General features: G+C 42.5%; 1 protein-coding gene across 1 annotated transcript in view; it reads left to right on the forward strand.

Annotated features, from left to right (window-relative positions):
* HMCN1 (hemicentin 1) overlaps nt 1–26,467 on the forward strand; it is a 1,183,532-nt gene that overhangs the window by 746,143 nt on the left and 410,922 nt on the right. Inside the window, exons 54-56 of the mRNA XM_086956029.1 lie at nt 14,100–14,303; nt 20,560–20,673; nt 23,470–23,657. Of these exons, the coding sequence (XP_086812155.1) occupies nt 14,100–14,303; nt 20,560–20,673; nt 23,470–23,657 (506 nt within the window). The remainder of the gene's footprint in view (nt 1–14,099; nt 14,304–20,559; nt 20,674–23,469; nt 23,658–26,467) is intronic.

The raw sequence follows: 26,467 nt of genomic DNA on the forward strand, positions 1-26,467 counted from the left end.
AAATTCAATTGTCGGTTTATCAAACCTTTGCCCACATGCAGGATGCCTTATTTAAGAACAACTTACATTCAAAAGTAAAAATTGCCATCCTATTAAGGGCACAATTCAAAATTTGCAAACATTCGTGACAAGAATTTTCAATTCTATTAAGGACTAGGAGGCGAGGATTATGCTTAGTCTCATTTCTTTACTGACACATAGCAGCCAATCACAATACAGTAAAGAAAAAACAGAAACAGGGCAACCATAGAGTACACCCATAGTATATAAACAGTCTCAGAGGTAACCACTTCCTCTTTCTTTGTCCAAAAACCAGTAAGAAGAATCAAGTAAACATCAGAACCAAGGAAGACATCAATCGAAAGGACCAAAATCTGAACGTGGAGGCGGAGGAACTTCCAAGAGCCACAGGAACAGAAGCAGGCCAACGAGGAGCAGAAACTCGCAGCAGAACGACCATAAGGGCTGAGCCGGAGGAACCTCACTTGGGATCAGAACCTGAAACAAGATACAAAGCCGTAATACACATCCTGTGTAATCATGAGCAAATAAGGGTGGGTAAAGCAAATATCAAAGCATTATTACATTTCATTAGGAAAAATCCATGAAGCAATGCATAGTAACAACATAATAGATACATGCATATATAACGGGTGGGATAATCCTCGCCTCCTAGTCCTTAATAGAATTGAAAATTCTTGTCACGAATGTTTGCAAATTTTGAATTCTATGTCAGGACAGGAGGCTCCGATTATGCTTTTTTAAAGCTGATCTACCACCACAGAAGCAACACTATCGATAGGCTTAAAGTAAAAAGTTTTAAACACAGAAGCAGATGACCAATCTGCAGCTTTCATGATATCAAACAGAGTTACACCCATGGAATAAGCTTTGGACGCCATCGCTCCACGTGCAGAGTGCGCGCCAAACACAGAAACATCAATTCCAGCTTCAGACATAAGCCCTCGCACCCAGCGCGCCAAGGTAGCTGGAGAAACAGGTCGAAAAGGCTTTTGTAATGCAATCAGCAGTGGACCCTGCATGTCTGAGCGCAAAGAAGCAGTACTCACCTCGTAATCCTTCAGGCATTGAACCACACAAAGGTTGGGGTGAGAAGGAAAAGAAGGATAAGAAATAGAAGGTGTATTAGATTTGGTACGTCTGGAGAGACGAAAGGAAACACCTTCAGGAGTGAAGCAGCGACCCGCCAGATCCAAAGCGTGCACATCCGACACGCGCTTACAAGAAACCAGACATAGCAACATAGTTAGTTTCGCGGAAAGTTGCTTGCGAGATAAGGAAGCATTGGAAGGCCAGGCCTCCAAAAATCTGAGGACAACAGAAACATCCCACAAAGTAACATATTTAGGGGTGGGAGGTTTCGCAAATCGAACTCCTTTAAGCAACCTGGAAACAAAAGGATGTTCACCCGCGGGCTTCCCATCTATGTGGGCATGACCCGCCGAGATAGCAGACCGGAAACCGTTAACAGTCGAATAAGCCAGACCAGAGGTGGCCAAGGAAGCCAGGAAATTAACAATCATGCTGATATCTGCTGAAACGGGATCAACTTGTTGTTGTGAACACCAATCACACCAACGCTTCCAAGACCCCTTATACCGTTTGTGAGTATTGGGAGCCCAGGCTTCACTAAGGAGCTTGGAAGCGTCGCCTGAAAGGCCTGGGAGCGACCAGCGTTCCCCGAGATCCTCCACGCGAGAAGAGGAAGGGAGCCTGAGAGGATCAGGGGATGAGGACCTCCGAGAGGGTCCAACAGGAGATTCCACAATGGGGGAAGGAGAAACGGTGGGGCCGAACACATTTCTAGAAGGACCGGAAACCACGCTTGAGCCCTCCAGAGAGGGGCAATCAGAATCAGATCCGTCTGAAATCGTTTGGAGTAGGCCAATACCCTGGGAATCATTAGAAATGGAGGAAAGGCATAACATAGGGTCGCTGGCCACCGCTGGAGAAAGGCATCCGTGGCCAGAGCCTGAGGGTCCGGTCTCCAACTGTAAAAATGCGGTAGTTGCGCATTGAGGCGTGAGGCAAAGAGATCTAGTTGACAAGGACCCCAACGCCGATGGAGAGCACGGAAGACCCGGGGATGCAGCCTCCAATCGCTGAAATCCCGAAGGTGCCTGGAGTGCCAGTCCGCTATCTGATTGTGGCATCCCGGGAGGTACTCCGCAATAACAGTGATCTTGTTCTGCAGACAGAAGTGCCAAAAATCTTTGGCGATCTCCGCCAGGATTCTGGACCTGGTCCCGCCCAGTTTGTTCACATAGCGGACTGCCGAGACATTGTCCATCCGGAGAAGGACACAACAACTGGTCTGTAGAGGAGAAAAACATTTGATCGCAAATGAGCCCGCCAGGAGCTCCAGACAGTTGATATGAAGCTTCAATTCCTGAGGGGACCAACGACCCCCGGTCGAGACCGAGCCGCAACGGGCTCCCCAGCCCCAACGACTGGCATCGGATTCTATCACCAGATCCGGAGACACACCGAAGAGGGCCCGGCCGTTCCAGGCCTCCATGTGGTCCAACCACCACTGCATCTCCCACCGGACCTCCTCCGTAAGAGGAATCTGATCGGAATATCTGAGCCCTTTCCGGAGATGAAGAATTTTCAGGCGCTGCATCGCCCTGTAATGAAGGGGACCCGGAAAAATCGCCTGAATGGAGGACGCCAGGAGACCGACTACACGCGCCAACGACCTCAATGACACAGTCGGTCTGGAAATAACAGATGTCAACTCTCTCTTGATATAACGCATCTTTTGGTTGGGCAAGAGAAGCTGACAAGTAACCGAGTCGATCTGAAAACCCAGGAAATCGATACGCTGGGCTGGTACCAAAACCGATTTCTGGACATTGATTAGAAACCCCAGAGATTGTAAAAGTGTGATGGATAATTCCAGATGATGAAGAAGTTTGAGAGGACAATCCGCCATAAGGAGAATATCGTCCAGATAAATAATCAGCCGGACACCCAGTGACCGAAGATGTTCCACCACAGGTCTCAACAGCTTCGTGAAGCACCATGGTGCTGACGACAGACCGAACGGGAGAACCTGATACTCGTACCAGACTCCCTGCCAGAGGAACTGGAGAAAACGGCGATGAGGTTTGTAAATCGGGACCGAAAGATAAGCATCCTTGAGGTCCAGCCTGACCATCCAATCCCCTTCTCGAAGGAGATCCCTCAACAGATGGATGCCCTCCATCTTGAAATGGCGATAGACTACTTCGCCGTTGAAGTCTTTCAGGTTGAGAACAAGACGAGCACCGCCCCCTTTTTTCTCGACCAGAAAGACAGAACTGGCAAACCCCTTCGGATGACGGGTGGTTGGAATCACCGCCCCTTTTTGTAGAAGAGAATCTATCTCCTCGGAGAGACAAACCTGATCCTGAAGAGAAAAACGTAGACAAGGAGGGGGACAAGTCTGATGCACCGGGTGATAGAATTCTATTCTGAACCCCTGAACAGTTTGTAGCACCCAAGCATCGCCGGAGAGCATGCGCCAATTCTGCAGGAAAGATTGAATGCGACCCCCCAACATCACATCGCATGCACGAATCAGGCTCACCTGTAGAGTGGGAATCTTGGTATTGTCCCTGATGACCACCGGAACGTCCTTTGCCATACTGGCCCTTTCCTTTTCTGGAAGGATAAAAGTTGGCGCGGGTGGAGTAGCCAGAGTCGTATTGGCCACCACGGTGCTGCGATCCACCCTTCTGGGACTGCTGTTGAGAACCGCGGCCGAACGACCGTCCCCTTTGTCGTCCGGCCTTGCTGAAAACCGGACGCATGGCCCGGCGCAAGGAGGCTTGAGCCTTATCAATGCCGCTAAAGGCAGAAACAAACTTAGTCAATTCCTTTAGGAAAGGTTGGCCAAAAAGGAGACCCTGCGCCTCTAGACCTGCCTCAGAGGTGGCCAGCTCTGCCAACTTTGGATCCAGCTTCAGGAGAATGGAACGTCGACGTTCTGCTGATATGGCACAATTGACGTTCCCAAACATACATACAGCTCTTTGCGCCCATTCGATTAGCTCGTCCGGGTTAACTGTCGCCGAGGCCTCCTTGGCCTTGAAACCAAGGTCCAGAATCTTGGATAAGGGACCCAACATGTCCATTAGCTTGTCTTGACAAGACCGCCAGGAGCGGTCCAAGCCTTTCTTGGGGTCTTTAGAATATTTTTTAAGATAGGTGACCATCATAGGGTCCACCTCCGGTGTTTCAGCAATATGGTCTGCCAGGTCAGGCCTCGGGCACTCTGAGCGCAGCCGAGCGCGAACAGACGCTTCAAAAGGTTGGCGAACATGCGCCTCCAGGTAAGCTGCTACCGCTGGAGCGGGGAGCCATGACGTGGAATTTGGGTGGACAATGTCCTCAGGTTCAAAATTGAGAAGGGGGGGACGCTCAAGGGCGTCAACAAAATGCTCCTTGCGGAGACGTTTCCTAGGAGGAGAGTCATGACCTGAAGAGGCTTGACCATGGTCTGACTCCTCCGCACAAAGAGATATAGAAGACCTGGATTTGTCAGAAGATAAAACCTTCGCCAGTCTCTGAAAATCCAATTTGTGGGGGTTACCAGGAGACTTTGCGGATTTTTGCGAAGGAGGCAACCAGCCTTGCTGAATGGCATATTCATTAAGATGGCGTTTAAGTGGATTAATGGCTCTCACCAGAGCCTTGTTGACGGAATGCTGAACACCTTTATCCAACTCCTCCACTAAGTCATATTCAAGAGAAGTATCTTCCTCCTCCTCAAAATAACAGTCTTCATCCTCTTCATAATATTCAGCCATTGCAACAACGTGCAAAAGTCAATGCCCACAAGACTGCAGAAATATATGGGGTACCAGAGATACCAGTAATGGGGGAGTGTGACCCCAAAGCAGGCTTAACTGAGGTAAAACTCGAGTAAAGAAAACAATTCAAATGTGGAGGGAGAAAGCCTGCCGTCAAAACACTCTAGGCAGAGCCTATGCACAAAAAATACAACCGAAGCTCTTTCCTGAGCTCCGGCGTCAAGCGGGGTCAAAAGTTCAGGGCTGTGGGCTGAGCGCAGATGAAAACAGCGGTCCTTCACTCAACCGGCAGGCGGGCGTGTGAAGAAACGCCTCGAGCCGGAAATAAAGCAGCGCGCATGCGCGACGCTGAAATGCCACTGAAAACAACACCGGCTCGAGAGCGCTCGCGCTCCCAATACGAGCCGCGGACCCCTACTCCCGCTCCACCAAAAGCGACCGGCACAAACGGCCAGGCACTGGGAGGCGAGCAACGCGCTCCCAACAAACGCGCCGAGAAACGGACGTACTGTAAACAAATACCGGCACACCGAAAAGGCGGACCAGAAAATTAAAGCATGCACAAGCCGCGCGCAGGTTGGAAGAAGCGCAAGATAAGGCAAGTGCACAATTAAATATAGCAACAATAGTCACAACAGCACTATAAGCATGAAAAGATAAATAGACTTAACTGGCTGCGGAGCAGCAAAGAAAGAGGAAGTGGTTACCTCTGAGACTGTTTATATACTATGGGTGTACTCTATGGTTGCCCTGTTTCTGTTTTTTCTTTACTGTATTGTGATTGGCTGCTATGTGTCAGTAAAGAAATGAGACTAAGCATAATCGGAGCCTCCTGTCCTGACATAGAATTCAGTTGCAGTATTCTGGGTACAGTAATAAGATCCTAGATATTAAAAGAGATATAAATGTAGTTGATATCAAAATCCTGATTGTATGTTACAAAATCACCACCCGAAAGTAAAGAAGCGTCATAAAGAAACGACGACGTTCCATCTCATGAGACATTCCCACCAGTGTGATAAATAGGTGTAACACATTCTGTTGTATAAAAACATAATGGATTGATATAGTATCATGAGGGCTGGAACTCCCAGTAAGATTAAGATTAGAGAGCAGATTTGCATAAAGAAAGGGTAACAAACGGCTATCGCAGTTAACCTTGAAGGACTACGGCTTTCATTTTATGTGCAAGTAGTTCAAAGTAAATGTAATCCTTATGTGGGGTGTCCGTGTCTATAAACAAGAGTATATCACAAACACCTCAAGAATATAAAGTCTAGTCCACATTTCAAATGCATGTTTGCTTATATATTTAATCAAAGTACATCAAGTTAGGGATTGAAAAAATTAGTCCAATACCCATATTATGTTAAAAGGTTCCGCATTACTAAGCGTAGCTAGCTTGGTTCTCATAACTCCATTGCCCTTTGTTAAAAATAACATCACGTCCTTCTGCACTAACCTGTTAAGTAGCAGCACCTGTTCCAGCACGCTAAACCCGTCTTCTTTCGCTGAACAGAGTCGAGGCTCATCGCGGCAGAATAAATATTTATCAATGACCCAGAAACGTTATTGGGGTCAAGGCCGGATTATACAATGAAAACGAAAGACGGACTGGTGTCTTGCTCACAGTAAGAGCGGCCATTACAGAGTGGTATCCCGCTCTCAGTTTGAACCTAGTCTATAATAGTAAACAGCGGGTGATTCAATGTTGAGTGTAAACAAGTCCCAGAGTCAGAAGAAATCAGAAAGGAAAAGTGAACTAAAGACACATTGAATAAAAAAGACAAATCATTATCAAAAATGATATAAAGTCTAATCATATGTAGGGAACTTCATCACATTGTTTAGTAATCCAAGTATGGACGAAAGTTTAACAGAGAGAAATAAACAAAGTAAAAAATAGAAAGTGATAAGACATTAGTAAAACTAATGTAAAAAGACACACGTATTGGGAGGGAGGTGACTTGACAGGTGATAGTTTCACATCTCCACCAGTCATCATATCTGATCCACAGACACTTCCTAAATGTTACAAAATAGCAAGTACCATTTCCACGTATACAGTGTTACAATATAACATATTCAGATGGGCAATACAGCAGTACCTCCAAAGTGAACATGTAATGTTGGTAATGACAACATTTGTTTCAGATTTGCATAAAGCCCTGTTATTCCTGCATCATCCATTTACAACACATTTTCAGAAACTTCTTAAGTTTAAAACATGTTTTTAAAAAAAATAATGCTATCTCCAGGTCATGCTACAAGGTACATTGTGCAGAGCCCTTTGAATACATACATTTTCAGATTAGCAGGGTATTTGTTGTCACAGCTATGCATTCATTTTGAAATTCCTGGATTGTATAGAAAAAACCCCACTTCTCATAACATGGCCCTACTCCTTGTGAAGGGAACTACACCAACACAGATTCGAAAACTCATCTTTACACATCTTATTGAGATAAAAAGACATGTAGCTCCCTGTCAGAGTTGAGTCCCTGTTCGACCGCTCTCAATCTAATAATCCATTGAGTTTCTGTCCTACGCAGGTTTAGAAGTTGGTCACCACCTCTTAAATGGGACTGTGTCTGAGGTATTCCATGAAATCTGATACTCATTATGCTTGTCAGAGGGTGTGACTCATTGAAGTGTGTGGCAAGAGGATAGTCCGTGTTGTTGTTTCTGATTGCCCTAATGTGTTCTTGAATTCTTTCTTTCAAGGGACGTAGTGTGCTGCCTACATAAATGAGCCCACAAACACAAATTAAACAATAAACCACATATTTAGTATTGCAGTTTATGAATTCTCGTATTTGATGTTTTGTCAGTGTGTTGTATTGGAAATCGGTCAGCTTGTTCAAAGCAAAGGGGCAGACGTTGCACTTACTGCATTTGAAAAAACCTCTCGGTTTTGTAGGTGCAAAAGTAGTACCTTGAGTTGTCGGGGCAAATAACCGGGACAAAGAATATTGCCTAAAGTGGTACCTCTCTTATGTGCCACTATAGGTTTACTCGTAATGTGTGGGACCAAAGATTTGCCCAGATGGAGTAAGTGCCAGTGTTTGAGTAGAATCATAGAGATTTGATGGCTCTGAGTATTAAAGCAGGTAACAAATGCCAGTTTCGTATCTTTCCTACGCCTGTGTTTCCTTCTCTTATGTGTATTGTGCAAGAGAGATTCTCTAGGGATATTGAGAATTCGGGTTTTGGCTTTATCTAAGACCAATTGTGAGTAACCTCTCTGCATAAACCATACCTCTAGATTCTTCAACTCTGAGAGAAACTCTGATTGATCACTGCAGTTTCTCCTCAATCTGGTCATTTCACCCATTGGGATGGCATTGATTTGGGAACTGGGGTGTACACTAGAGGCTTGCAAAACTGAATTGCATGCTGTCTCCTTCCGAAAGAGTCTAGACACAATTTTGTTGTCTTTCACATAGAGAATGATGTCAAAAAAGTCAATTTCAAGTGGACTTGATTTGTATGTGAAACTAATATTGTATGCATTGTTTTTAAGGTGTTTCACAAGTTTTACAAGGCATCCTTCATCGCCCAACCAAATCATAAAGATGTCGTCGATGTATCGTGACCAGTAAATAATGTGTTCAGTCACTTCTGGCTGGCCTGCTCTCCATAGATGTTTCTGTTTGAAGTTTCCCATATACAGATTCGTGTATGATGGCGAAAAATAAGAACCCATGGCCACTCCTACTGCCTGTTTATACCAGTTGTCTTGGTGTAAAAACACATTGTTCTCTAATATCAGGCGGGTGAGGTCTAGGAGTATTTGAGTGTGTTCGTAGAGTGATGCATCTCTTTGGCACAGTACCTCACTCAAAGCTTGCAGTCCCCTTTCCAATGGTATGCTTGTGTAGAGTGATCTGACATCCAGTGTCACAAAGGTAAATTCATTAGACCCCTCTACATCTTCCAATTTATTTAGAAGGTCCTCAGTGTCCCTGAGGTAAGATGGTAAGTTGGTTACTAGTGATTGTAAATAGACATCAATAAACTCGGATATACGTTCAGTGGGTGAACCTATGCTGGAGATTATTGGTCTCCCTTGTGGAAAGGCACTTGGCTTATGAATTTTAGGTAAGATGTACAGGCATGGTGCTCTAAGAGGGGAATTGAATAGATATTTAAATTCAATGTCTGTAATGAGCCCTTGTTCTTTTAAACCCAGCAATTTGTCCCGTAGGAGTTTTGTCACATCATTTAGCGGATTAGTCGTGAGTTTGGTGTATGCCTGTCCGTCTAGAAGTTGTCTCTCAATCTTCTGAATATAGTCAGTTTTGCACATTATAATTATATTTCCTCCTTTGTCCGCTTCCTTTATAATTATCTCCGGATTATTAGCAAGCACTTTTAAAGCTTGATGTTCTTTTTTTGAAAGGTTAAATTTAGAGGGCTGTGGATGAAGTGCATGAATATCCTCTAGTCTGTGTAAGTCATTAGTGACAGCTTGATAAAATGTGTCAACTAGGTTGTCCAGTGGAAGCAGAGGTATAAAGCAAGACTTTTGTTTGAGACCACTATCTAGACTAAGATTTGGTATAATATCTAAGTCAGAAATGATGTCCATCATAGATGGTGGTGTGCCAGAACCGTCATCCAATGACAATAACAGATGCAAGTCCTGAATCTCCTTAATTGTTTTATTACAGGGTAAATATGTAATTTCCGCACATTGTACAGGTACTGATTTATTCACAAAATATTTCTTCAGTTTCAATCGACGTACAAACTTAAATAAATCTATGTGAATGCGGGTAAATCTGGTGTAGTCGTAGGGGAAAAACTAAGTCCCCTGCTCAAAACACCCACATCACATTTAGTAAGTATACAATTAGATAGATTGACAATATTTACATTTTCTTCAGGAACTGTTCATGGTACAATGTCAATGGTCTGGCTGAAATAGGCATTCTGACTCAATTCTTTAAGTTGCGTGAGACTGATCTGGTTGTTGCCCCTTCTCTCATATTTACTTCGGTTTCGCCCCATCCTCGTTTTCTTATATTTGGTCTGTTGTATGTTGTTCTTGTCCCTTTCCTGAAGCACGTCATCTCGTCTAAAAAAGACGAGGATATGTTGTCTTGTTGAGGGCTCCTCCATCCTGTGTCCAGGTCACCTCCGGGACTGACTTCACTATGTACGCTGGAAATGTCTGACTCGCTTGTAGATGCCACCGCCCCCAAATTATCAGGTTTGGTGACCACAGTCACTGTGCGTGGTTTCACATCGTCAAACTTTTTGGCGAATGTGAAAACCCTGTTGTTCTTATAGTCATTCTCGTCTCTTCGCAGCTTTCTCATTTTTTTGTCTTTTATATACAGTTGATGCGCACTAAGTACGTCCTTCAGAATCTTAAAGTTTTTGTCAGTGGCTTCCTGTAAGTTTAAATCCTTAATTTCTGACTCTAACTTTTATATCTCTTCTAACAGTTTACTCCTCTTGCGCTCTGCATGTCTGATCAAGAAGTCCATCATACTGTATGAGTACACAAAGATTTATTCTTCCCATTATTTTAGGAGATCGGGATCTAGATCTTCGACGGTTGGAAAGATAATGTTTCTTTATCCTTTTAAGAGTCTGCCCCCCTCTAATCCTCCCATCTTCAGGGGGGTCTTGCGTCTTGCAGCTCCAACAGCTCAATAAGCATTGCCACCCAAGCCTAAATATCATCAGCCAGTTATTATCCCTTTGTGTCTTGCGCATGTGCCTTTCTAACGCACCGGACCATTCAGCCATATCCAGTTCACTAACTGCAGTGGATTTGGGGAGACCCATCTAACTTCGATCCTGAATTTCTTGGTGGAACTGACTTATTTATTGTGAGAAAGATATGTTGAAAGCAAAAGTATTTAAGGATGGATTATTATTACTCTATTACGATCTTCAGAGAGGTATTTTGTTACATGGCTTCTCATAGCTAACAGTAGCATGGGTGGGCTTTAGTGTTTGTTATCCCGCTAACAAACTGTGGGGACAGAAGACTGTGATACTCCTTGTTAGGCCCTCTTAAGAGATTTAGGACCTGATTTAGATCTTGGACGACAGGATACCCTATAGGATATAATGGGATTTATATATATGTCACCATTTTAAAGAGTAACCTGTCCGCCAAGATCAAAATCAGGCCCTTAGTATTTTACTTTGCCAACTATAATGTTGTTTACATTTCTAATTTATGATTGTATGCATAATGGTTGCCTTGTTGAAAAGCTTAAACTTGATATAGCCGGCCTGACTTGGATGTGGTGACAAGCCATTGATGAAGGGTAAGGCCTGATTGGTTTACTTGTAAAAGTTATATCTAAAGCCATAGATCTGATCTTTTTGTTTTAAAAAGTTATGAAAAAGAATTCATGCTTGACTTGTTTATCTTGTAAAACATTTGCTTATGCCAATATGCCTTTAACAGTGGATAATTTTCACATTGTCGTAAGGCCGTAGACAGGTATTTTGTATCATGAAATCTCACAGATTACCTTAGTAGTCAAGGGCTTTGGTGTTCATCATTCCCTTTGACAAAACCTGGGGGTGGAAGATATTTATCGTAATAATCCTTGTTAGGCTCTTTGGTGATGGGTGTTTATTGTTTTTGACAACTATAATCATGTACACACCTGTAAATTTATGACTGTATGTATGATGGTTTCGAGCATATGTACACTTCAGTAGGCCTCTGTTGGTTATGGTGTCAAGCCTATGGTGACAATGGCCCTTATTGGATCATTAGGAAAAGTTATTTCAGATTTCATAGGTCTGATTTGTTTATTATGAAACGTTATGTAAAGGTTACTTATGGTAGAAAGCAGTTATTAAAGGCAATTGCTTTTAATTGTGGATTCCTATCACACCATGGTCAAAGCCTATTTTCAGCTATTGTGTTAAAAGGAATCCCATAGATCACCATTGTAGGCAAGGGTTGTTGTGGTGGTGACATGCTCAAACAAACCACTGGAATAGATTTGCAATGTGATAATCCTTATTGGGCCCTTTAAAATGCATTTGATAGGGTTGTAACAACAGTAAGGGTGTACATATTTGGAACAGTATTGCTTTGTACTTAATTGTTCTCTTGTGGGAAGGCTTATGCTCAGTACAATAGGTCGAAGTTGTTTATGACGACGTGCCTTTCATAAAGCATATAGGCATGAGTGGTTCATTGGGAAAAGTTATGCTAAATGCCATAGTTCTTATCTGCTTTTGTAGAAATTACAACAAAGGCAATAGGCCCCTATTATTTATCATAAAATACATATGTTAAAGCCAATAAGCAGTTAAAGGTGTATTGGTCTCATACTGTGTTACAGACATATATTTTGTTACATTTGCACTGTAATAAATCCTTCTAGAATCCCTTCAGAAAATCTGACAGGCTTTCTTGTCTGCCAGGATCATGTAATTAAAAATATTTCACTAACATAACAACTATAGCATATGTATACAAATGCATAGTATGTAGAACATGTATAGTATATGGTCACATCGTATAGCAGGTAAATATAGTAATGAAGTATAGAAATAAAACGAGGAGAAGAAAAGACTTCATATAAGAAAATGCTGTCACTCACAGGACAATAGAGACAATGCTGTAGAGCCAATGGCTAAATCACTCTGCTTGCATACATAAGAAAATTCAACATGGGGCAATGAGTGAACTACTTCAGACATTTGCTCTATTGCCCCGTTAGTGACAGCATTTTTCTGATAACATGCACATCCCCCTAAAAATGAGTGCACTTCATTACCAGGACTGACAGGCCAGTTCAGTTTTCCATTTTTCCTCCCACTTTTTTACTTGTCACCTTTTTATTTTCATACATTTTAGAGCATATTGCAGACCCTAAGAATGTGCTAACAGGTGGTTTGCTTGCCATTCATTTAATCTGCAGTGCTCTACATCTATCGAAGGCTAAAGCCTGTAGACCAGGTCCCCTTTATGGAATAGTATTTTCCATACTTTCACTGTTTTAACTTTCTAAGATGGCCAGCACATTAGTTCTAAACATGGCAGATATTTTGGAACATCAAAATAACAAAATACCATATGCAAGACCATTGCATGATGGCCACTTTCTGCTATGTGTAAATGTATTTGTCATTTCATGCATACATTTCCCATGCTATTTAATTTATGTTGTGTATGTTGGTGGGATTGTGTGTGAGTTTATAATGGCTGCGTAACTGGATGAATGCAAGAATGAGTCAGTGGGTTGACGAATGGAATCATGAATGCTAAGATGAGGGACAGAGTGCATATATGATGATTTACTGAATACCTAAACTCGCCATTGACAGTGCCTGGCTGTTTCTTGCATGGTGCTTGTTTCATGGATTGCATTTCTATACATTGTTATATGTATATTGTTCGCTGTTTATTTATGCATATTCCAAAGGTAGCAAACAAAATATTAAGCAAAAGACAAAAATACCAAGAAACTGAGAAGACAAACGTATGCTGGTTACAATTTCTACAGCAGAATACCTTGTGAGAAATGAGGATTTGGCTGATGGAGGGTGACTCTAGAAGGGTAGTTGCATTAAATGTTCATTCAATCCCTTAGCCTTTGTGCCCAGATTCCCTATTGCATGGCCTACTGTTGTGATACTAGTATCTTGGTACATAATAATGAATATTAGTAAATTCTGTATTAAGGTCTGAAACATGCTGCATATAGTACAGTAGTTTATCTAAATAGTTTAGTAACTCTAGAGGTTTTGGAATTAAGAATTGTGTATGCCTAAACAGCATTAAACTCAAGAACATTGAATTGATGCTTCAAATGTTCTGTGTATTCAGTATTCTCAAGATCACAACATGCAGTTGTGGGTTGTGACCGACCACACCCCCATATTTTGTACAGTCTTGCAGCCCACATCATTTACAAACTATTTCCAACTCTGCTCCCTCTACCTTTCTTGAAAATGCATCCCAAATCCACCTCTCTTCCTAGGACATGCTTTATTATTACAGCCTCCTGTCTCTTCTCCTCCAAAACTGACATACATAATTCTCAGATGGCTGCATGATGGATGGATAGGTGAATTAACACATGCATGAATGTGAGATTTGTGGCTGGTTAAAATGACATCAGTCTCATTGAACAACTTTATATTGGCCCAGCTGATCATGTCCCATGCCTCACGCTATTATGTTGCCCTATGTAATTAATTAATTTACATTTCTTTGTGCGCCTCATCTGTAAAAATTTAAATAATGAATGTCACATATTTATGCTTTATCCTGTTTGCCATTACACACAGTTCCTCCAAGTTTCCAGAAAGCATCTGGCCTCTGGGACACTGGGGACTTTCCGGACGATGGTAAAGGTGGGAGCAGCAGAGACATAATTATCAATAACCCCCTCTCGTTGTTTTGTGAGTCCAATGCGGTGCCCCCTCCTACGCTGACCTGGTACAAGGATAACTATCCTCTCACCTCCAGTGACAAAGTGCTCATACTACCTGGTGAGTGGATCAAGACAGATGTCACTTTTTCTGTTTAGAACATGTATTGTATTACCCACTATTTCCCTGAGTTTTTTCAAGATGTTAATGTTTCTTCTGAATATAAACATATTGTGTCTGACAAAACTGTATTTAGAATTAGCATCTGTCATGTACATAGTAATGTGCATACACATTTTATTGCTTATTTCAGTATTTTCCATCTCTGCTGCCTTTATGCGTACATTTTACTCATATAACCGTTACACATAAGCTTGTTTGGTATATGAGTTTCTTCATATGACTACCTCTTATTTGGCTCAATTTCATATTATCAGTAAGTCAGCTCGTGTCAACATCTCATTCCAGGCACACATGATCGATGTTGAAAAAAAAGGGCTTAAAATAGGGCTTGTCTAGGAGGTGGAATTGAGGACTACAATGTGGTGATGTTGTGTTGTGGTGGGAAGACATATGAGGTATCAGTAGTTTTTGTTTGTCATCTAGTAGGTGGAGATGAGAGGTACTGAGTGGAGATTTGGTTTATCAGGAGCAATTATGGTTGATTGAAGCTGAAAGAGTGATATTGTAGGAGCTGTGGTCTAAGAATGTTTTGTCATGTGATATGGGTATGGTCGAGAGCAGAAGGTGTGGACTAGCAGAAGTATGGTTAAATAGGAGAATACTACTGTAACAGTGTGGTGACTGATGGAATGCTTGAATTAATCTCATCCACTGGCAATCCCTCAGGCAGCATTCCAGTTTCTCATTTTTTACTCACCATTTTACTCTGGACTACATTCCACCTTCCAAAAATCAGTACAGAACGTGCTCCTCATGGGTAAAGTCTCTCCGGAACTGCCAAGGGAGGCGCCCTCCAGAAGGGATTACAAGCAAGCCTAGACCGGTTCAATCGACTTACATCAGTGAGTTATAGTTTGAGTTCAATGGTACAGTGAGCCGGGGCCGGGCACACCTCTTGACATTCCCATCACACTAAGGGTGCAAACTGCAACAATAACAAGGTGAGGAATAGAATGCTTAAATTTATCTGAGCTACTACCAATTGCTTGGGTCGCAATCTATTCCATCAACGTTTGCAAGCATTTCTCTCATCCCCTTTTGTGTTTGATGTAATGTCATGCCCTGACGTGTGTCCCTTGCTCACAGTGCCACTGGAACCAACCTGCCCCCAACTGAAGAGGCCGAATGAGGCTAGTACCAGTCTTGGGTTGCTTGTGTTCTAGTTTGGCAGTTCGGTGTGGGATGGACTGTTCAAGCAAAATAATAACAGTTTAGAATATTACCCCTAGTAATTGGCAGCAGTTAGAACAATTGCAAGCATTTTCCCCTTCACCTATTGTGTGTTTGGTTATATGGGAGAAGGCATTTCTAGATGGGTCAAGCTGATTCATGTGTTAGGGGGTGCATATAATAGGAGAGTATGTTCACTATGAAGAGGAAGCATGATCTTGTGGAAGTAGAACTGATCTAGGATGAGGATGAGAAGATACAGTATAGATGGGATGTAACCTAGTAGGCAAGGCCGGACTGACTGGACTAGGCACCAGGCATTTCCCCAGGCAGCTGGAAAGGTGGGGGGCCTGCTTGTTTAGCATGGCGGCAGTTTTAAAAGCACTGCAGAGTTCCTTGTATATCCAACAGTTTACAAGCACCAATAAAAGTGACAAGATAACTATGGTGATTAATGTACCTGCTGAAGTGAGATCAGAGTTTTGTCTAGTAGCAGTTTTGACTCATCTAAGGTAACGCAGAAGGTTAATATGTCTGTTGCAAAGAGCATGTACTCTTCAGATCACAGAACAGTATTTATGTGCAGATCTCAGTGGGTTACTGGTTTTGTTAAAGAGATCCTTTTGTCACTCTGCAGTTTGTAAGTTACAATCGCAATCTAGTTTAGAAAGGTATATTTGTTCTCTGTCTCATTATCCACATTTTTGTAAAAAGGGTTTGTTTGAGTAGAAATAAATTCTTATTAGTAAAGTTAACTCTAACCATTGTGTTAAGTCCTGAATACAGAGTTTGTGCCTCCCCATACCAAGGACTCTAAAAAATTGCCTACTAGTATAGATGACATGTGAATCCTACACCTTGTTGTCCCTTTTGTCTTATGTAACATTTTACATACTCTAATTTATACACATTTGAGTCATTGTCTCTAATTTGTGTGTGATATAAAACGCTCAGACACCCTACACTGTTATGAGAGGAGATATAAAGCAAATCAAATACATGTGAGAGAGGGGCTATGAGAGGCGAGAGGCACTGTTTAAGGGTGATAATGATAGAATCATTGAAGAGCCCCAAAAAAGATTACTGTTTACTGGTGCACTGTAAGGTCATCATTTACTATGCTTTGAAAATGAATACTATTGAATAAATAATGAAAAATGTGTTGTAGAATGCACCATCTTTTCCCAAGATTTTCTGTGGAGGAGAACTCCTTCCCGAATTCACTTTTAGTGGTCCAGCTCAATCACTCTCTATGCATAGTATGGGGGCTGGTCTGACAAAATTTACCAGGGCTGCTTTGGGTTGCTAGTCCGGATCTGAGAGTTTGGAGAGTGTGTGATCTAAAATGGTAAGAAAGGACTAGTGAGAGGTAATGCTGTTGGGTTGAAGGATGCATGCATGAAATATCTTACCTAATATGATACGGTTCAAACTTTTTGATGGAGGCTGAATCCATCATCATTCTTTAGCTCACTTCGCCAACTCAGTTCAGACCCAGCTATATGCAAATCAGTCTTCACCCAGTGCCTCATGAGAACAATCTAGCCTGAACTGCCAAGCCAGGTCTTCCCTGAACCAGAAACAAGCATCCTGGGAGCAGTTTCTGGGTAACACCCTTCATCAGCCAGGCTAGCTTGAACCAAGTGGCAAAGTGAGCGAGGGACCCACGTCTGGGCATATCCTGCCAACTTAGGGCGAACAAAGCAAACACAAGAAGATGATGGACGGAGCACTGAAACTTTTCAGACACTCACCCCCAGGCATAGATCTGGGTTGAATCCATCATCCTTATTTAGCTCACTTTGCCACCTCAGTTCAGACCCAGCTATGTGGAAATCAGTCTTGACCCTGTGCCTCATAGGAACAGTCCAGCCCAAACTGCCAAGCCAGGTCTTCCCTGAACCGGAAACAAGCATCCTGGGACCGGTTTCTGGGTAACACCCTTCATCCGCCAGGCTAGCTTGAATCCAGTGGCAAAGTGAGTGAGGGACCCACGTCTGGGCATACCCTTCCAACTTAGGGCAAACAAAGCAAAGACAAGGAGATGATGGACAGAGCACTGAAACTTTTCAGACACTCACCCCCAGTCATAGATCTGGGTTGAATCCATCATCATTCTTTAGCTCACTTTGCCACCTCAGTTCAGACCCAGCTATGTGCAAATCAGTCTTGACCCTGTGCCTCATAGGAACAGTCCAGCCTGAACTGCCAAGCCAGGTCTTCCCTGAACAGGAAACAAGCATGCTGGGACCGGTTTCTGGGTAACACCCATCATCAGCCAGGCTAGCTTGAATCCAGTGGCAAAGTGAGTGAGGGACCCACGTCTGGGCATACCCTGCCAACTTAGAGCATACAAAGCAAACACAAGAAGATGATAGACGGAGCACTGAAACTTTAAAGACACTCCCCCTAGTCATAGATCTGGGTTGAATCCATCATCATTCTTTAGCTCACTTCGCCACCTCAGTTCAGACCCAGCTATATGCAAATCAGTCTAGACCCTGTGCATCATGGTAACAATCCAGCCTGAACTGATAAGTGCTAGAGACTGACCAGAACAGAATAACAAGGGGCATGTTTATTGACCTTGCACATCGTGTTCAGACTAAACTCCAGGAACAGCAGGGAACGCAGAAAGCAGACAGTTCTCTTGTGAAAGGCACAAACAGAGTCTTGCAAAATAAAGTCATGTAGTAACGTGCACAAAGGCAGTTTCATGGCAGCAGAGCTCATGCTAACTTAGCAATGTCGAGACCCTAACTGCCATTTAACAGCTGAAACAGTGAAATGTTAAATATTCTCAGAAATTCAGGTGTGCAATATTTCCCCAATACTTAGCCTGCCGAATTATGTATTTGTGGCTCAGACTTGTTGCTGACTTTGGACCTAGCATTAATTTGTGGAAGGCAATTGCCAAACCTGACTGTTTTATTCCAGATTTCCAGCCTGCATAGAGCCTGGATTGCTTTCTCAGCTCCCTCATGTTCTTAGTTCTCTCCAGGCATTGCAGATTAGGTTGTTGGAAATAGATTTCAGGCTTTTTACAGCACAGCTTAAAGGGGGCTGTTTTGTGCCTGTTTTCAGTGAAGTTATAATTGAAATACAGTTCTAGAGCTATTGCTTAAAAACTCTGTGAAATGGAGTAGTATTTTACAAATCCTCATTTCTGCCAGCGCCCCACATAACTGCTACATGCACTATTTAAGTCTCGACCTAACTTGTACCACCTTATCAATGTAGGTGGAAAATTTTCAGCCATGCTGTTAGTGAAGCGAAGAACTACATTTCGAGATGCCTCTGATTTATGTTTTATGCTTTCAACATGTTTTTACCATCCCAGATTGCTCAAGGCAGTTAAGCCCTGCTATGGAGAGTGCCTCACTCCATTTAATTCGACACCTCTCAGGCAAAATCCTCTCAGAGATCTCTTTTGTCTCCAAACACCCTTTAAAAATTTGCAATTGCACTTTCATGCCATTTGGGGATCAAAAAATAGAATTGGCGCCATATGATAATGCTGAAACTTCAAATCCATCAATTGCAGGTGCAGTCTGTGTAGGAGTCAGCATCTCCTCATGTAAGTTATTTATTTATTTAAAGTCAAAATAATGCCAGTGGTGGCAGGCATCCCTGCTTCAATCCGCTTGTTGTTTTGAAAGGATTTCACAAGATCCCTCCTTGATTCACCCTTACTTAGAGGTTGGAGTTTCTGTTAATTCTTTTTCTTATGAGTAGATGTCTTCCCCCGTGCCCATGTCTGCTCGCTTGTTCCACAATTGGTCTCTGCTCCAGGTCAAAGACAGAGTGAAGTCTAGAATACAGTGAGCAGAAACATTGACTTTAATGTACTGCGGGGCATATTATCAAGGGGGTTTATCTCCGCTTTTTTGGCTTTAAAAGCCAAGAAAGCGGAGATAAAATTATCTCCCTATTACCTAGCTGCCGCTAACACCAGTTAGCGACAGCTAGTAGGAGATAGCGACCATCTTGGGCCCCACTTTGCATGTCAGTGATATTTATCACTAATGAGATGCAAAGTGGGCGTGCCAAGATGTTAGAGACTGAAGACAGTCGCTAACATCGCTATCTCCTATTACCAACTTTTGGAGATATTCGCGCTAAGCGGGAATATCTCCAAAAGCTAACACCTGCCCTGAGCAGTTCTTAGCCATGTTATCCAATGGGAGGTGGATAACATGGCTAAGAGCATTAGCTCGCTAATGCATGAATATCGCTGACTTTTCAGCGATATTCATGCTTTGCGGCGATTTTTACCGCATTTGCGTTAAACCTTGGTAATACCAAGGTTTATTTGCGGTAAAAATCGCCGCAGTGCTGCGGTAAATTTTTGTCTCTAACCAAGCAATAGCGATAATTATCGCTATTGCTTGGTAATATGCCCCTGCATTTTTAAACAATATGGAAGAAAGTGAATCCCTGGATGATTGTAAAACTACCTGGTCGAAATACTGCTGAATGGTGTTTAAAATATTCAAGTTCTTAACCAAGTCTTTATCTACACTTAGGGTAATTTTACAATAGTTCATAGTAAGATTGATGATTTCAACTGATCTTAATGATTTAGGCATATTTTCCGACTCTTCTTAATAAATGATATTACTATTGAGCTGCAAAGGTGGGCAGCTCTTACAGAATGTCTTACAGACTGATGTCTAGATAAAAAGTAAGGAGAACCTTCATTTCTGCAGATGTCACATTCCAGAGAGCTCGCGGCATTATGGGACCATAGCAAGGGCAAATAATAGTTTTACAAATGTAAGGCAAATAACATAAACAATTGCCCCATATTTCAGATATCTGCCTAGCATTGAATTTATATTTATATTTGGGAAATTCATTATAAAGTGAAACATCTGTCTCTCCTGAATTCAGTAAATAGAAGACACGCAGATGAATCAATTCTGCCTACAGATGTAAGGATGTATGTTAATGGCTCTATGCTTCCAGTTTGACAACATTTGTAGCATTATGGAGATTCCTCAAGGTGATATTTTCTTAACAGGGGGACGGGTACTGCAGATTCCTCGTGCTCAAGCTTCGGATGCTGGAAGATACACCTGTGTCGCTGTCAATGAAGCAGGCGAAGACTCTATTCATTATGATGTCCGCATTCTATGTGAGTTCCCCACTTCGTCCACAGGCTTAACCCGATACCCAGCTAGGTGATGAGTAAAGTAATTCCAAATTCAGAGTTTGTTACTTTTCTTCTTTTTCTGTGTCTGGTATAAAAGACTCTCTAATATCATTAAATGTCCTTGTGTTTGATGCTTCTGCCTTTCAAGTGGAATGTTGATCACACAAATCACTGAGAGACTGGATTAATATCTGAAAATATAACCAATATGTTTGTGACCACACCCCAGGCTCCATGCTGAGCACAACACTGCAATGCATAGAAAAACTGCAATACATGTTAGGCTTTAACAACAAAATTGGGTGATAAGTCTATCGGAAATATCATTCAAATTAAGAACAGGATCCTTATGATTTCTCATTCTCCTGTGTGATTCCCTGTGGTAAACTCCTGAGACAGCTGATATAAATTACCATTCTGCCTGTTTCACTGTAAATCGCACACATTGCTGCCACAAAATAACCTAATTCATGTAGAAGTCAAGTAGTACATTTATTTATAATGTGTTGATGTGTAGGTATGGTTACCGATGGTCAAAGTGAGAAAGATCATCAACGAGCCTTCAGATGCACCTGAACCAATCTCGCCTTTTCATGCTCAGAATTTTATTAGGGTTGAACCAAATTATAAATGTTTTTCTCCAAAAACTGTGTGAAATGTGTTTCAAGACTGCAGGTTTTTTTTAACATTCACAAAGAGTTCAGGCAATTTTTTTCCAAATTGAAGAACAAAATCAGGGTGAAACAGGTTTACCAAAAATACAGCCCTCAGATAAGCGCTTTTTAGAAGGACAATTCTTATGCAAAAAGAAAGACTGTTTGCTAACAACTTCTTCCCAAAACCCATTTCTTGTGCAATTTGTCACCAAAGGACAAAACCTTTTAATATTGCCAGACTTTGTAAACTTCATAAAGTCTGACGTTTGTCATATTGGCAAAAATGAGAACACCCCATCAAATGTATGCTTTATTCTTCTTTGCAATCACCTGCAAGGAAGTTACAGTGTCCCTCATTACTAGTGGCCTGGTAGAAGGAGCTGAGAATACTGAGAATATTGCGCTTTGTAATATTGGTTAATGTTTGTTCCTAATGTTTCTGGAGGAACCCGATTTGATCCCTTATTTGCAATTTGGAATAACATTTAACATTACATATGCAAAAGGTACTTTGACAATATGTATGATCAAGGTATGTAGAGATGGAGTTAAGAATAGTAAATCTACACTTACCTATTCATATGTCCAATAACGATAAACTGGTAGTCAATATTCTAGGTTCATAATTCCTGCAGGATGTTAGTTTATCTTTTCTTTCTCTGTGCAAAACTCTTAGGAGCCGATTACAACTTTTTGGTGGAGCAGTGGCACGGCGGTACAAACTGCCACGCCACTTCTCTGCCGAAGGTCACCTGCCCGCCAGATTATGACTTACAAGAAGTCTGGAAGGCGGGTGGCATGGCGGTCCCATGGCGTTGTCTCTTTTAAAGGCAGCGGTGCCTTTGAAAAATGCTCTGCAATGTGACCACCCTACAAGGTTCCTGCAGTGCATGGGCTTGAAAGTCAAGGCCCTGCAGGAACTTATGTGCATGCCCACAAGGGGGCACATGTTATGCCCACCTGTGTGCATCCACATGCGGTAGAGGCACAGGGGGCCATGTATGGCCCCCTTTGTTTCCTCTACGCCTGCGTTTTCGTGGCGGTGGAATTGCCATGAAAACCCCTGCAGAGAGGAAATTTGTAATATGCTCGGCACACAGTGCCAGTCCCGCCAAGCATATTTCGTCCTCTGACTGCCGCTCCAAAAGGTTGTCAGGCCGCCGGCACGGCGGTGGCAGGATCTGCCACCGCCGCACCTCCACAAGTCTTGCAGTCCTCAGACCACCAGACTCGTTATAGGGCCCTTAGCGTTTCTTCGACATTTATAACCAATTTGAACACCCTATTATACAGGAGAGTTGTTCAATGCAGACCTTGGAGGACTGAGCCCTGCCATGTTTTTTGGGTACCATAGAATATGAAATGATTTCCATTTAAAATAACTATCTGTAATTTTATCTCGTGTGGGTATCCTGAAGTTCTTGCACAGATCAGGCATTCATCGATCAACACAGAACAGCACTGTTACCTACTACAAATCCCACATAATTGCAAGCTTAGGGAAACTTTGGTGCTGCTATTTATTTTCCATGGTAGATGGCTGAAAAAGCTTGATTATACTTCTCAAGCCTCTTCATCTAGGGATTATTCACTGGAAGTGCAATTTAAAGTGTAAGTAATTATTTGCAGTAGTTAAGGTGAGAAAAGATATTCCTGTACATGAAGCATGGCGAGGTAAGAATTTAGCATCCCTGGAACGAGAAATCCTTTATCTTCTGTGAGCTCTGTCAAACAACGCCTGTTTTTCTACTTATCCCTTTCAGCAAGAAGAACAATATGCATGACAGGTGTCTTAAGTCAAGCATGGGCAAAGCTGAAACACAAGAACTGGAGGAAGGCCAGATTTCAAGGATATCCAGAGATTATATAAATAATTCCCATTTTGATTAATTGTACACAATTTTATCTCAAATGGATAGCCTGGAAATCTGGCATGGCTTTGACCCTTATGGGCCACCATTGGATAACTCTGCCCTTAATCAGTACTATGCCATGCCCCAAATTTGGTTTAAAGGGTTGAGAAGGGAGAGGCTTTTCTTCTTAACTGTACACTTGCTTCTTAACTACAGAAGAGATGACAAGACCTTTAATTCCTCATTATCATCTTTCTTCACCTGTCCAGTGCCACCATCCATCAAGGGAGCTGATGGTGAACTGCCTGAGGACATCATAGTACTGGTCAACAAGACAGCTGTGATAGAATGCCTAGCGACAGGAAATCCTGCCCCTAATATCTTGTGGCAGAAGGATGGGCTGCCTGTGGAAGAAGATAGCCAACACAGATTTCTATCAAATGGGAGAACACTTCAGGTAATTTCAATTTAATATGGTTTCAGTTAATAGACTTGACTGGCAGTTCAGTGATGGTCACGTTTACATTGTGTGGTTACATTAATATTAAAGTGAAGATAACACATTTTACTTAAAAAAAATATATAGGGCTTACACATATTCCAAAACGAACCTTTATGTTTGCGTACCAATATGTATATAGAGGGATCTGTTTTTGGTTTGCTAATAACTTTCGCCCTGTTTCACGAATCTTCATGAAACTTTCCATAAAAAAGTTCAGCCACCTCAGCTCCTTCCTGTAAGGGGGGGTCTCAAAATGCTAAATCCCCATGTATTTCCCATAGTCTTGGAGACTCTCGCTGGACGGCAGTTTAAAAGTACAGCATAGAAGTCAGGCTCCCATTAGAGCAAGCACTCTGATTGGCTGCCAGCAACATGAGAAAAAAGTTGCTTGCAGCCATTACAGGACTTGTGGAGATAGTCCTGAAGTTGTAAAAACGAAGAAGATATATGGAGGCAGGGTGGGAATACTCTGGCATACTAAGCCCCATAGGGGGACCCAGAAATCCCCCCGCCGGGCCAAAAAGAAAACAAGCATTTGCAATGCAATAGGTCTCGCATTATTAAAGTTTGAGCTATTGGCATTGCTAAATAATGCAACACCAATAGCTTTTGTTGCAGTTGGTGTTGCAATATTTAGCAATGCCAATAGCTCAAACTTAATTAACCCGAGACCTATTGCATTGTAAATGCTTTTTCCTCTTTGCTATATGGACACTGTATATACTTATCTGTAGTTGGACCAGACTCATTAGCGCCTCCCTGGCTCCTTAAGGAAAGGTATGGAGTATAGATTGGAGCTCTTCCTGTCCCTTACAAAAAGAGTCCCCCCCCCCACTAAATCCAGTGCTACTTCCTTGCGTGAGATAAATAAGCAGCAACCGTGGCTTGTATATAATATTGAGTAGGCTACCAAACTGACGCCCCGGGTACACCACGACAATATTGTTGCTCTTACGTCTTCAAAAAAAAAGTAGTAAACATCGGACCAGTTCCACAGTTTTAGTCAAATTGAGCAGAAGGATAATGCTTCCCCTATTAGGCCGAATTTAACGGATGACTCTCTAGCTGCAAGATGTAGTGTTTTCTGCCATCGCCGGTGTGATGCCACCCTATGCATACCGGCAGACTTCCGCCGCCATTTTTTCGCGCTTACCATGAAGAGACGATATCCACCCTCAAAATTGCACCTAGCAATATTGAAAACGGTCCACGTCTACAGTTGTCGTATGGCTGCCCAGACCCAATATGCAATGCTAAAACTAAATAGAGTATAATGAATTAGCATCTCCAGTCAAAACACTAGATATGCCACTACAATACAGGTGGCAATGGGCACTGACTTCTTCCATGCTACGTGACAGCCCATAAACGAGTTCTTACAACGACAGGAGCTGCTGCTAAATAAGAAGCATGCGGGGTAGTGAGCGCGGAGGCTGCTCTTATGAAGATGTATGTAGCTATAAATCACTGGTACGTGGGGAAGCTGCTTGTAATTTGTAGGTAAATGTACATGATTACACAAAGTCACACGAATCCTGTCCAACCCTCATTAATATGTATGCTAACCCAAAAGACAGCGCTATGAATTAGCATCAACCGTATTAATCTAGTGTTTTCACTTTCTAAGGTTGTTCAGTGAATTAAAACATGACCACCAGAGCGCGTCGCTCATGCTCTCGCAATCGAAACAAACACTTGGCCAGTAATGGCTCGCTCTAGGGACCTCACAAATGCCTATTTTAAAAGGGGGACAGGGCTAAAGCTGCCAAAATCCACATCAAGCACATGGAGGCACTGTGACGCACAGCAGTACTACTTCTGAAAGCTCAAGTTAAATGTTTTTGTTGACACAACCGAATAATTATTGCCTGCCAAATATGTTGTATTGATGGCAACCAACAATGCTGATTCTAAAAACACTTGGTACACCCCCAAAGCAGGGTCTCCAGTCACTGACAGCCGTGCCACGCAGGTCAGGCCCTGGGACATTATCCGGGACTTCCTACATGCAGTACTGCCTACATGAATCTGGCTCTGTCTCAACTCAGGTGTCGCTGGATTGAAAAAACTACCACTATCTATAATTACAAATGATTTCAGACATTGTGACATAGCCACTAGATGGCAGCACAGGCAGCTAGATCCAGTCTCCTGCATTCTGAAAAAGGATCTCAAAAAACATGCTACACCGTTGGCTACGGTTCGCCTTCAGCAATTATCTCCCTCTGCGCTGGGCTTCCGATTAGACTTATGAGGCTACTGTATACAAAGCTATTGCAAAAGGAAAGCCTATCGCAGTGGTATTTTTTACCCACTTAATTACATGCTTTCAGCCAGCATAATGACCTAATGCCATCAGTGCAAGAGCTGCAGTAATGCCTGACATATTTTAATTTCCACGCCATGACAATATCTGAGCCTGAAGTGCACAAATCAGGCCCAGAAACGATGCCCGAGGTACATGGAGCCAGTAATCCAGAAAGTTCATACATAACTTCGAGTACCAACACAGGAGAAGCATGTTTACTCTTGAAATAACTAATGAAATAACTAATGAAATAACGAACGCTGTCATTACTGGGCGTCTAGCGGCCCCACATTGTGAGCAACAACAAAACGAAATCTTTTTATAAAACTACTCCAGACAAGGTGCCCCTTGATTAACTACCCTGTCCCTCCGGGGACACAAGATGCCCACACTTGTAACCTAATTACAGACAGGGAGCCCAGAAAACGCCTACAGAGCAGCAGAACAGTACCTCTCG

The sequence above is a fragment of the Lissotriton vulgaris genome, chromosome 1_1, assembly GCF_964263255.1.
Source record: "Lissotriton vulgaris chromosome 1_1, aLisVul1.2, whole genome shotgun sequence".
Taxonomy (NCBI): domain Eukaryota; kingdom Metazoa; phylum Chordata; class Amphibia; order Caudata; family Salamandridae; genus Lissotriton; species Lissotriton vulgaris.